This window comes from Acipenser ruthenus, chromosome 7 (genome assembly GCF_902713425.1).
Source record: "Acipenser ruthenus chromosome 7, fAciRut3.2 maternal haplotype, whole genome shotgun sequence".
Classification (NCBI taxonomy): Eukaryota; Metazoa; Chordata; class Actinopteri; order Acipenseriformes; family Acipenseridae; genus Acipenser; species Acipenser ruthenus.
This window is the reverse complement of record NC_081195.1, coordinates 19,170,378-19,184,499: the sequence shown is the minus strand read 5'-3', so window position 1 is coordinate 19,184,499 and position 14,122 is coordinate 19,170,378. Positions and strand designations below refer to the sequence as shown.

Below are 14,122 nucleotides of genomic sequence, written 5' to 3'. Positions count from 1 at the left end.
AAGTTGCCATATAGCAGTCAATTGCCTCAAGAGAGTATGCAGCACTGTAGTTTAACTTTTTTTCTTCCATATTTTTATGAAAAGTATATGTGATGGACATCACAGTCCTCCCTCTCTCGCTATGCCTATCATCACTTCCTGAGCACCTCACTTTTGTTCTAAATGACCCTCTTTGTTCAGACTTGACATACAATCAATATGCAATCTGTTTTACATGAAGCACGTCAATGTGACTTGCACTGGTGTAGTAATGTTGATCTCCGCATATGATAATATTCCCCACTGTGTACCGACAAACGAGAGCCACAGATGGTAGCTCCTGATAATGGAGACCCACTGTGAAAATACTAAGCTGGTACCAAAAGGACTTTGCTGGCTGCAAACATCATTACTTACAAATTATAGTTTGGGGAAAACGTTTATAATATGTAATTTATATTGTAGCCAGCAACTTGTACCAAAACATTTTCTTTGTGGTTCTCTTTGTCACCAGTATGAATATTCACTCAGTCTCAGGAAGGATACCTCTATGTTTTGTTCTTTATGATACAACTGAAGTAATTGTTGTCTATAATGACACAGGATACCTCATTACAACATGCTGCAGTTAGCCATAAATGTTTTAACATCTGCACTCTTAAACCTCATTTAAAATACAGCCTGAAGACGTTTATTGGAAAAGACAGAATAGGCAACCAATGAGATGTGTGAAGAACTTTCCAATATGAAACATGTTATTCGGCAGACTTAATAACATGGCTGTGATCCAGCATAGACTTTTATTTGAAGTCATTTTTGGTGTTAAAGCATTACAAGCATGTCTAATTCGACACATCTATTTAGATTCACAGCCATTTTGACAAACTGAACGCCAGGTTCTTTAGATTCCACAAGTAAAAACTGAACTTCATATATCCCCAGATTCTGATACTCTCAATAATTTGGATAAACGGTTCTCTAGATGCATGTAAGAATGTAAGCAATAAATCAGATACCAGCAACCGGACTAGCTCAGGTGAATGGCTTCCTCTTCTTTGTAAATGTTCTTAAGTATGAACTTAAAGACATCCCTAGATTCTCATTAAGTTGTGCCAAAGAATGCCATTAGCTAGCTTTGATGAGCAGGCCTCTAGATGTAAAACACAAATGTGTGATCTAGATCTTCCACTATATTCCTGGGGATAATAAATAATTCACAAAAGCAGTTTTATTTTAAAATGAAAAAACACTGATAAACTGGACAGCATAAAGAAGAAACAGAAGAACAATGGATTTGTTTATTATAAATGTTTTAAGGTCCTTTCTTTATCCACAAGGCAAGTGCTTTTAAATGTCTGCACTGAGCGAGTCATTGAGGCCTTTTCAATTGGGCCCCAGGGAACTGTAGTTGAACAAAAGGATCAGGAATCAAGTGCAACGTTTGCTAAAGGTCAATTTAAATGAATGTTCTAGTAATGTTCAGTGAAGAGCACTGCCAGGCAGAAGGACATTTCATCTCTGTTCTACAGAATGCAGCAGTCAGTACTTGAAATCAAATATGCAGCTCCGCTTTTAGCTGAGGTTTTCCCAGCTGAGTCAACGAAAGGGGGAGGCTGGAACATGTACTAATCATAAGCGGATAAGACACCATTCCAATTCCCAATTAGATTAATCATGGCAACTTCTAAGCTCGTCCAGTTCTACTAGGAACCAGACAAGCTTAGATGGGTCGAATGGCCTCCTCTTATGTAGTTGTTTCCAAGTAACACAATACCATTATGCAGTGTAAGAATATATTGTTATTTATTGTACTTTTAATCATCTACAGTTTTTATTAATGTATACATTTCAGTCCAGTTTTCTGTCAGTCAGTATTAAAGACTGATAAGGTAAAAGGCACTGTCCAAATTCTTTATATGTTTCAAAAGGTCTTAAATATGTATTCACACAGGGGCTGTTACTTAAACAACAGAAAATAGTCAAAACAAATAAATCATTAGTATTGCATGCCATGGTGCAATATTCCATCAAAGCTGTAAACTAAAATGACATTGTTCAAACTTATTTCCTTGTTCACTACAATGGTTCCGGATCTGGTGGGGAGATTAAAGATTGTTATCATGCCGTCTACTCGAGTAACAAGAAACACACAGAACCTCCTACTGTGTTGTCACCCTCATTAGGTTTATGTGTTCCTGTGTAACGTTGCCCCTCTGAATAGAGAAACAGCCAGACCAAATGGCAGCCCGACAAAAAGTCCAACCGCTGTGGAAACGAACATTGTTGGCTAAAATGACCACTTTTAAAGATAGAAATGAAATTTCCATAAGAAAAAAAGAACATAGTTATAATGAATCTGGCTACTTTGTAACTCCTTCATCTAATACACAATTCACATGTTAATGCAAGATTTTAGGAAACATATAAAATCAACTAGCTTAAAAGGTAAAAACATAAAATACAAAAGAGTAATTTCCATGTCCTTGATTCTTATCATTAAAATTATTAAGCATCTGCCTTCTGGAAATACAATGTTTGCAACAAATTAGTTTTTTATTTAATTTCTACTAGAATTCAGAAATGAACTGGACAGTGCTTCGGAGGAGGTTCTGCAATCCATATTCCTGACTAATTATCTTCACAGTTTAACTTGGGGCAAGTTTAAACTATTTAGCCAGTTGCTATGGGTTTCACGCTGAGCCAATAAGACCCAACGTGGCAAAGTTCTGAGATCAATCAACTACTAGGAACCAGATGAGCTAAGATAGGCCAAAAGGCCTCCTCTCGTTCGTAAATTATGAACATTATGTATGTGCTGGTATAATTCACTTTTGACCTAATGAATGAATGAAATATTGAAACAGATATATTTAAGTGAGAAAAGAGCAACACTCTTGCACCATTGCACCTTCTTTGGAGAGAGCTTTGAAGACAGTAATGTTAGTTTTGTGTGAGCCATGAAGTGACGTGATTTAAAAACGTTTATTTAACCAGTTGCAATGTGTTTACACTCTCACACTCTCCAGAGGGCCGGAGATGCTTTTCCTTTTTTGCAAAAGAAAACATCTGCTAAAAAAATGGCCTGCTGACATGCAGTCTTTTCAAGGCAAGCCAAATGGATTGGCTTCTCTACGACAAGCCCTGGATGAATAAAAGGCAGGGTGAATAAAGTTGGTAGTAAATTTGTGACCAAGTGTTGCAAGCCTGCTACCTTTGAAGGATTAACAATCCCCACGATAGCAATATACATAACAGAGAGCTTTGAAAAAGGCATCTTAACTCAGCGGACCTTTGACTTTGAGCAAACATTAGCCTCCTGATTCTGGAAGCTGAGAGGAAATGGCTTCCCAGCAGGTACTCGTGATACCTTATTAAAAACAAGGGTGTGCCTGGCAAACAGATGGCAAGTTCTGAACTCCTTAAAACAGAGCAGAGAAGATGACAGGGTTAACGGAACCTCAAAGATCATCGCAGTCAGGCATTATTGTATGAAACTCAACTAAAATCCAGAGAATTAGTGCTGGCATGTCACCTGTTTTTTTTTTTTTTTTTTTTTTAATTCATGAAGAATGGTATCATTGGGAAATGGAAAAATCAAGTTTCTCTCTCGGCCCAACATTTTACAAGATACAAATTTTTGTTTTTACGGAGATTAGCTCTTTGTGGTGTCTCATGAACCATCTGAGCCTTCAAATCAAAGGCGTCAAAGATTAGATTGAATAAAACTCTTATTGAACTGTATATAAAATGTCATTTATTTGTGGATTTTTTTTAAATAATCCAAAATTGCCTAGTTTGTTAACTCCCTACCCCCTCCCTTTTAGAGGAAAGCTAGGAACAGAACCTTTGACCACCTTAACTATGCAAAGGGTTTTATTATGTTACTTTCTGAAAAAAACCCAACTTATATTAATGGCCTCAGCTTTTAGCAAGGATGATTTTGAGATGGTTTCCAAGTGGGTGGGCTTGTGTGCTTTTTCCCCCTCCAAACACCACTTAATCACTAACTGCTGTAGTCACACAACTGAAAAAAGTCAAGATTGTCTTTCTCCCATTGCTCAACAAAGAAAAGAAAAATGTAATTATGCACTGCTTGGTCTGATATTTGCATTGAAGTCCTCTTTCTCCAGTGTCTAAATATGCATCTATGGGTGGCCACTATCTTTCACCAACCTTGTGGAATGACCTCCCAAAAGACATCAGGGATGCAAATTCTTTATCACAGCTTAAATAATTTTTAGATATTTATTTATTTTACTAGGTTTTTGTACTGTAAATCTGGAAACTTTTAATTCAGGTTTATTGGCATTGACAATGTGTAAATGAGATTCCATCGCCTTTTCTGATTCTTGACTTACAATACAAACTGTTTTGTTTTCATCATTTTTATTTTACTGTGTAGTAATGCAAATCCAATACTCTGCCCCTTCCTTAAAAGAAGAGCAATATTATTATTGCCATTCTGTGTGGGTTTCCAAGAACTTGTAGCTCCATGACCTGTCATACAGACAAACTGCACACACACCCTGTCCTACCTGCTTACGTTGTGTGAACCAACCAGCATCAGGACCATTGATCCAACTGGAATGCAGGGTGAATTTTCCTGTATCTGTGAAGAAAGTACTGCAGAAAGCCTGTACTGGTGTTTTGCATGTTGTGTCCTCATAACTGGAGATTATTGATAACAGCTTGAATAATTTATAGTGGATATGCATTGTGTATTTTCCATTGTGAGTATTTTAAAGGTTTCCTTCTTCATGTCATAGTTAGCAAAAAAAATGTTATGCATGTTATTAAAAAAAATCAAATTTTACAGACTGGCGCTGCATTATAGCCAACGGGCTCTTAGCAGAAGGCTGGGGTTATTTGTTCTTTATTTTAACATCTTGAATAGGTTTCAGCAATTGCAGCAACAGTACTGGTATTTAAATGTGGCACCTTTGCAGAAGCCCATGTTTGAAGGTCAAATCATGAACGGAAACCAGTTATTTTATATTGGTACCATCTCATACTCTCAGTGGAGAACATAAATAATGCTAAATATTTCTGTTGATTTTTCTATCCTCATCTGCAGTAGTAAACTACGGTCTGGCCTTGACTTTCAATACAAAAGACCTCTGTCTCTTCTCTTGAATTTAGATTTCTCCTTTTTTTACTTGCATTAACCTTTCACCTTTCATGTTAAACTATGCAAAGGACCCCATTATGAAAAGTAACTAGAGAAAGAAACTTCAGACACATTCAGTTTGCTGCCAATGTCTTGTGGGACCAAAGTACAATCAGAAAACAATCAAGACTTTACACTTGCTGATGGTTAACAAGTAATGGTTTTTAACACCTCGATCAACACTTGAAAACAAAGGTGGTTCAATGGCTTGTGATCAGTCAGTGTGCCAAATAGCAAACTAATCCCCTTTCAGTTTTATATGCTACTAGTTAGTTATTTTGGTAAGCTCTTGTGGTCAACACATGACCCATTTAATATAAAAATGTTGCACTTGGGGGGGTAGGCAAATATGCATTAAAAGCCCAACTTAAGAAAACTGCATAGAAAAAAACAAAATGGCATAATAAAATATTTAGCAGTCAGAATGTTCAATAAAAACAAGTAAAACATGTGTCATTACATAATTTGAGCTCTATTTAATTGATCTAAACAGTGGTGGATCGAATGAGAAAATATAGACTAAAGTTCATCGAGCTTCTAACAGTACATGCGTGCCCCTTTAGTGCATTTCTGAAAATACTGAAAACCCTTGTGTTCTATGTGTATCTGTTACTAAGAAACAAAAAATTGTGTACCTAAAAAAAATTCACTGACTTTTATCAACATTAATTACACTGTGACCGCCCCCCCCCTCCCTCCCCCCTCCCCCCCCCCTCCCTATTTGTGATGGATGAATAGAAACCACAATACATTGTTTACAAAACACAGAAGGGACATCAAATGGGGACTGTGTGTAAATAAAGACCAAAAACACGAACACAGATGTAAAAACAGAAAGAGCTGGTCTGTTTACATTCTACAAGTCTGGTTAGAAACGTGATGAAAGTATAGAACAGGGAAGAAGGAGAATTTGGGAACCTGGAGAATTGCTTTCCATGTGTGCCAGTTATAGCACAGTTATTTCAGTAAGGCTTTATTTGAATTGGATACTGTAGCATTCATACTAAAAGCTACATAAAGAGCTATGGACTTATGTTTCCTAAGATAAAACCGACATGATATGCATAGGTCTAACTGAGATAAATATCATCTTGTAGCATGATAGTAAAAATGTCATGACAATGTGAATATGCAAGTCATGTCAATGTTCAAAGTGATTAAGACAGGATATGCATGGAATTACACAAGACATGTTTAGGGCTGTTCAAGGCTCCTCCCTTGTTAGCACACCAAATGTCCCCTACTAGAGGGATCTAATTTAATAGGACAGAATCTAGACGTTTTATAAATGTGCCCAGTGTTTTAGATCCTGCTACTTCATCTGGTAGGATATTCAATTTATAACTGTTGAGAAAACACGACTTATTTCATTGTAAACTACTTAGCTTCCATTTATGCCCTCTCTTTTACACTCTCTGCTAAATTTGAAGTAGTGACTTGGGTTAACTTTACATCATTTATGATTCTAAAACTGCAAGTTCCCACTTCCCCCCCCTTCTGCTACACAATGTACAATTCAAATAAAGTGTTACAATAATACATAATTGATGTTCTTTAAACAGCTCTATAAAGCACCTTGAATCATTATTGTAAAATAATGTAAACACTTCCATAATGTCAGATATGTTTAGGGTGACCAAAGACATAGAGCTTTTTGTTTGTTTACGATTATTTGTTCTGTTCTGGATTGCCTTCACTATAGACAGAGCAGGGAACGCACACACAGTGCTAACGTGAGATGGCCTAATCTGTCTTGCACCTCAGTGTGTGGCGGACTAGTTCATTTTCCATGCCCTTCCAAATCTTATCCTTTTTGGTCCCCAGTTTTTTATTAATAGCAAATATCTAGCGATGCTCTTGACTTTACTCACAATCGCATGTAACAACTATTCGATTTAACATGCAAAGTGTATACTGTAGCTAAACGTTTGCTTGATTTTCTAAGAGTTTTGAAAGAAACATGAGTGGACTGACAGGATGCCATCTATCCATGGTTTGGTTTACATTTAACATACTGTATTACTATGAAAAAATAATGCAATTCACTCGTTTTGAATGTGCTAGAATGTGCTAGAATGTGCCTAGTAATAGTATACAGAACAGAAAAACATATTTAAAGCCCACTCTGCTGTTTATCCAAACCTACTGGAGTGCACCTTTTACAACACAGTAAGGGAGATTCTGAAATTACTTGTGTTACTCTTTATAACACTGTATATTTTAATCTGTCTACTACATACCCATGGGTAAAACGCACTAAAGTCTAAACAATAAAAAGCTTCTTTTTCACATGATGAACGTAATGCCACACGAGATCGTGTATTTCGTGTTGACTTACCCATTGCTCGGATGATGAATCTTTTCGGGGACCTCAGTGCCCTTCTCATCCAAGATTCTCTCAGTACTTCCAGACTGTTGCTTTTCCCGTGGACCAGAAGCACAAAATTCTCCATCCATCCCTGGAAATAAACCTCAGACACGGCTTTTACTAGCCTTTTATTCCAAAAACTCTTCAGATTCTGCGATTTAAAATCCGCGAATACATCATAGCCGTTCGGGTTAGAAAATTTGCCAACGCCGCTGCTCAAACTCTCTTCATCCCTGCACAGGACGATCGCAAGAGACGCTGTAGAAAGCTGAACCCGTTGCAGCTGCTGCTGGGACATCTTTTTCACTTATTTAATTATTGAATTATATTAACATTATTGGATGAATATTGCAGGCAAGTTAAACCTCTGTTTCAGCTACACAAACATGTTCGGTCTATTCGATCTCCGTTTATATTATAACTTGGACCATATAACAATTCACATGCAGACCACCCCGCACAGACTAACCTGCATTAAAGAGCTTTCTTTGCTTCCAAGGTAACGAGGCGCTGCTGTCGCAAGAAAGGCGGTGTCTCATTCAGGAAGCCAATACCCTAGCCGTCCATGGGCGTGCTCATTTCGTGAATATTAACATAATCTGCAGGTGTAAAAGTGTGTGTCTTGTATTACATGTTTGACTTGCCACGCGTCACTTACTGAACAAAAACAACGTTTTTAAAATACATTTTGCAGGGAAGGTTGTGTATCATTATTGACGGGAGTTTCGTGCATCAAAATACGGTAATTTACAATTTAGAAAAAGGCTCCCTTTATTTGTTTTTCTTCCTACAGTAAAAAGAGTTGTACCTATAACCTCCAACTTCTGAAGCGACAGTAACATTTAGTTCTATGCGATACACTGGTTTCAAGGAAGAAGTAAGCGTCCCTTATAATAGTTTACTGTAGTGAATTGCATGGTAATTATGCAGTGTATTTGACATAGTTTACCGTGGGTTGCCGTTTGTTTTTAATATCTCCCCGGGCTTAACTATGCGTGCCCTATGTTTTATTACCCTTTGCTATGCTTTTTTATTATTATTATTATTATTTATTTCTTAGCAGACGCCCTTATCCAGGGCGACTTACAATCGCAAGCAAATACAAATACATTCAAGTGTTACAATATAAGTCATACAATAAGAACAAGAAATACAATAATTCTCAAGTGTGACAAACCACAATTCAATAATACAGCAGATAATAGTGAAAGTTACATCAGGATATGATTAAGTAGTGATAGTTACATCAGGATATGATTAAGTACAAAATACTACAGATTAAACACTTGGGAGATTACAATATTCTGAGGTACAGGATTAAATGCAGTAAAATAGGGGGCAGATAAGAGCAAAATAAAGCATATTTAAATGAAGGGTGATAGTGTCCCAGGATACAACAGAGGAGTTCTACAGGTGCTGTTTGAAGAGGTGAGTCTTAAGGAGGCGCCGGAATGTGGTCAGGGACTGGGCAGTCCTGACATCTGTAGGAAGGTCGTTCCTTTACTATTGGAAACTTGTATAAGGGTTATCCATACAGCTTGAACTACTGGATGATGTAAACAAACTGGATTGTAAACCAGAGCTTGGCTTGCACAGAGGCTGGGGGAAACAGAATGGTAAACTGTATAAGAATGTAAACAGAATGTTATTACACTTATTGTGACTTCACAATATGGTTATTGGTTAACTATATCTAGGAAAACTGTTCAATTTTAATGAAAACAGCATTTGCACCTATAAGAATTGTGTGGTTAATCTGTCTGTTATATCATTGCAGAATCTCTAAGGAACCCCTAAGCTGTCCCTGCTTGATTCCTGAACTGTAGCAAGCTGAGAGCAAGCTGTTTGGCTCACGTAGTGACACAATGGCAAATCCTAAAAATATTTGCGCGGAATGAAAACAAACTGCACTGTCAACAAAGTTGTCTTTTTGTGGCGTGCACTAAAGACTAAATGAAAGATTGTGGTAAACAGACACCAAATACTTGAATTATTATTATGTGGTATAGGTCAAATTAGTTTTGGTCACAGTAAAAAGGCCATGAGGAGTGAGACAGACTCATTCTCACTGGGGTTTACATCAAAGAAGCCATGAGCATTCCATAATTATCAAATGCTCTTCCGCGTGGCCAGCACGAAGTGAAGCTGCTAACCAAGTTAGAATGATGTAAATGCAATTCACAGCCAAAAGTTTGAAGATTAAGTTGTATATGTTTGTGTTTGATGCCAGCTCTGTGACACATATGGAAGGATGCTTAATGGATGAAACCATATAACCACAGGGGGCAAGAGGGCTACCACTACAAGGCAATCTGTAGTGCAGCACAGACCTACGAAAGATGCGGTTAACAGACTGAGGTATATTTGTGTACTAGTAGATTATTTTACCCTTCTATAAAACTAGAGTGTTGAACTATGCATCAGCAGCAGAGTCACTTACAACTACGTCTCACCCGAAAGACGGAGCACAAGGAGGTTAAGTAACTTGCTCAGGGTCACACAATGAGTCAGTGGCCATCTTTTAAACATTTGTCTAAATCTGATGATATGTTCCATGGACATTCCTTGAAGTTGTTATTCCACATACTGGAAATGTAAGCCATGCTGACCATTTCTGGGTGCTTCCAAGGTATCTCCCTGTAAGGGATACAAATAACTCCTACGGAAAGATGGTTCCATCTTAAAGTTCCATCAAATCATGACTTTTCATGGGACAGCGGCTCTGTGGGACATAGTGGTTTCAGAGTGAATTTCACAGCTTCTGACCAGTCTAAAAACAGCATGCAGAAAGAGCTGCAGACAGGAGGGGATAGATGCCAAAGCAGCTTTGTGGTCTTTCACCCTGCTGGAAATTCCAGCTTAAACTGGCCACGCTTGTTCAAAAGAATAGATGCTGTTTAAGAAATGCTTTTGCAAGTGTAAAAGTCAGTTACAGTTGTCTATAATTGTCCTACTTTCCATCCATTTTTTAATGTGAGCGTCATCTTTAAACAGCTGATTGATCTCAGAACTTTGTCAAGCTGGGTCTGAAAGAATCCAAATGATTCTGTCTCAGCAACATGACTAGGTAGCCCATTCCACACCCTCACCATTCTCTCTGTGAAGAAGGGTCTCGTTCCCTCTGTCCTACTCTGCTTAATGTCCAACTGTGTCCTCTGGTCCTGGTTTCTATACTGCATTTAAAGTATTGGTTAGAGATAACTATGTCAACTCCTTCTAATATTTTAAAGACTTCAATCACGCCCCCCTGTGGCAAAGTGGTAACAGTATGCAGGTGCATGTGATCAATAAACAGACAGACAATTATAATCCAGGTGCAATGTTGTTTAATGGTTGTATTTTGTAATCCAAATGCCTGATGGCGAACAACAGTAAATAATAACAATGTCAATGAGAAGAAATACAGCGGCGTGTATTGCTTATCTGTAATCCACAGGTTGGCCCCGAAATAATAACAGTCCCGTTTTAATTCACCCACACGTAACACATAAACAAAGACAAACACCAGTCCACAGTGCGTGCTCTAGTGCTCGTGGTGAAAATACAGTACTTTAGTGTAAACAAAGTGATGTCCAGCTTCGTGCTGGCCTTTAGCGACAGCTCCTGGATCATGTTTAGCCGTCTAAATAATCACACAAGTAGAATTCAGACATGACAATAAACAAACAAAACACTCACGATTTTCTCCACACAAAACACAGGTCTTTCCAGTTTGTTCTCTAACCAAAACAAAGGAACAGATTACGTTGCTTCTGCCCCTTTTTGTACCGTCATATATGACCCCTTGGTAAACGATTCTAGCTGCTCCATCGTTTCCCTTCCGGGGCGATGCATTAGTGCACCGAAACTCCGCCTCCTTTCTAGATGACGACTTCCTTTTAACCCGGGGAATAAATTGTAAGGCCAAACAGTCCAGGGTACTCTGTTCCCGTTACTTAGCACCCTCACAGGTCGGGAGGGAGATTTACCACCATGAATCATTGTCTTTCTGTCACCCCTCCCTAATTCTTCTTTGTTCTAGGCTAAATAGATGCAGTTCTTTCAGCCTATTTTCACAGATCATTCCTTTAAACCCCAGAGATAAAGCTATTTGTTAAATCTGTATTTTAATTCATTTAATTTTGGAAGTCACTGTAGTTAAATGTCAGGAGAGAAAAATGATCCTGCCCTTGACATTATGAATAATACACACATGTGCCTGTGGTTTAAATATGCTGACGAGCACTACTCTAAATGCTCTGTTTGTGGTAGAAGTGTTGATTTCCATTTCATTTTCTATATGCTTAAAGTTTAGATTAAATACTGGAATGCACTGGAATGTTTATCCATTCTGAATCCAAGCTATATAAATTACTATATTTCTGTGTATGGAAAACACACTGAAATAATTATATATATATATATATATATATATATATATATATATATATATATATATATACATACACCATTATGCTATATATAAATACAAACAAATGATGTTTATTCACTGTTAGGCCATGTTAACAGTAAATTACTAGACATTATAGTATAGGTGCCTGAAACATTTTTCTGATTTCTTTTTATTGTAATTCACATTTTTGATTCAGCTGGTTGACCATAACTTTCTTTAACTCTTTTTAATGAATGAGAAATACAAATTATACCTAAAATAATGTGATGCACTGTATTGAATTTCTTAAACTGTAATTTATTACCTAAAATAACCAATTTAACCACTAATTTAATTAAATAAATGAACAAGATAAGTTTATTTATTTGACAGGAAGTATGTTTAGGCCTCACCTGTTAAAGAAGGTGAGGGGCTCCTGAGTGGCGCATCCAGTAAAGGCGCTCTGTGTGGAGTGCAGGATGCGCCCTATAGCCTGGAGATCTCAGGTTCGAATCCAGGCTATGTCATTGCCGACCGTGACCGGGGTTCCTAGGGGGCGGCGCACAATTGGCCAAGCACCGCCCAGGTATCGAGGGATTAGGTCGGCAGGGGAATCCACGGTTCACCATGCACCAGTGACCCCTGTGTCTGATAGGTCGCTTGCGGGTCTGCAGTGGAGCCATCCAGATCTGTGTTGTCCTCCAGCACTATAGGTCTGGTGGCTTCACTATGGATCCGCAGTGTGAAAAATGACGGATTGGCAGGAACACGTTTCGGAGGATGCATGTATCAGCCTCCATTTCCAGAGTCGCCGGGGGGTTGCAGTGGTGAACCGGGATAAAAACAATAGTTGGGCATTCCAAATTGGGGAGAAAACCGGCGTAAAAACCATTGGTGATGACTAAATTTTTTTTAGAGAAATGACATACTCTTAATATACAATATACAATAGTAACCCAAAAATCCCTTAACGACCTACTAAGTACTCTGTTTGAAAGGCACACGTGTTGCACTTCGTGTTTTCTAACTATTGTCTTGAAAAGGATATCAATGTGTTCATTTCAAGCAGTTTCTCTGGGTGGTGGACAAAGAGGCTAGGTGGGAAGTAATTATGCTGTCATGAAACCCAGCCTACACAAACCATGCTAACTTAAAACATTCTTCATTTAGAAAACCTCTCAAGTTTCTGCAAAATGCAAAACAACCTTAATCCCTGTGATTACACAATAATGGACAGGGACATGCTAGTTTTTTTGGTAAATCAAATCAGCATTGTTCCAGGGTTTCGCTAAAGTTTAATTTGAACCCGCGAACAGACTATTGAATAAAATAAGTTTACTGTAAATGTAAGTGTAGTAGGACGTGAAGTTGGTTATTGTCTCTAAAGCAGATCTCAAAAGGTGCATATGTAACGGACAGTGTTGTATGATGCACTGCAGTCACAGACCCCAGTTGATGAGATTAGTTTCAAAACTCTATAACCACACTTGCAGAAGAGTCTGGTCCTTTTGCATAGTGGTAAAGACTGAGTGTACATGGTCACCATTTGGAGCCCATTCTCCACCCTAATATGCCTACAGATTATTAGTATGACATCAAAAGGAGACAGTGCCCTAGATAGATCCTTCCACCGTTGTATTACTATTTAATATTCTCACCCCAAAACCCTGCAATATCGAATCTAAATGTTTTACCATGCTTTCACTATGCTTTGTTACACTCTGACATGTTTTTACTATGGGAAACTTTTATAAGGGAGGGCGGTGGCTGGGTGCTATTCTGCGACACACACAGCACATGTGTTTTACCGCTATGCAAAAGAGCTAGGCTCATTTGCAGTAGCGGTTATAGAGCTTTTAATCTTGTCTCACCGACAGGTGTCAGAATCAGAAGGTGCCTCAACTAAAAGTCAACTTTACCTAAATGATATGGCAATAGAGCATTATTAGATTAGTAATGACTATCTTCTTTCTCTTAGTCATTTGCCTAGACCACAAAATCATACTGCTTTCCAACAAGCCATTTATGACATCCATAGGTATGTTACTTCAAGCCACTTATCTACAATGTACCTAACCCTAACCCTAACCCTAACCCACTCTTATCTAAAATGTACCTAACCCTAACTCTATCCCTAACCAACTCTTATCTACAATGTACCTGGCTTGCATATTATTTACTCTGGCCTGACCTTACTACACTGCTGTAACTGTATGTAATAGTGACAAAGCAAAGC

General features: G+C 38.0%; 1 protein-coding gene across 1 annotated transcript in view; it reads right to left on the bottom strand.

Moving 5' to 3' along the window:
• LOC117414670 (storkhead-box protein 1-like) overlaps positions 1-8,038 on the bottom strand; it is a 31,383-nt gene extending 23,345 nt beyond the window's left edge. Inside the window, exon 1 of the mRNA XM_034024436.3 lies at positions 7,485-8,038. Within this exon, the coding sequence (XP_033880327.3) occupies positions 7,485-7,812 (328 nt within the window). The 5' untranslated portion in view covers positions 7,813-8,038. The remainder of the gene's footprint in view (positions 1-7,484) is intronic.
• Between the last annotated feature and the right edge of the window lie 6,084 nt (positions 8,039-14,122).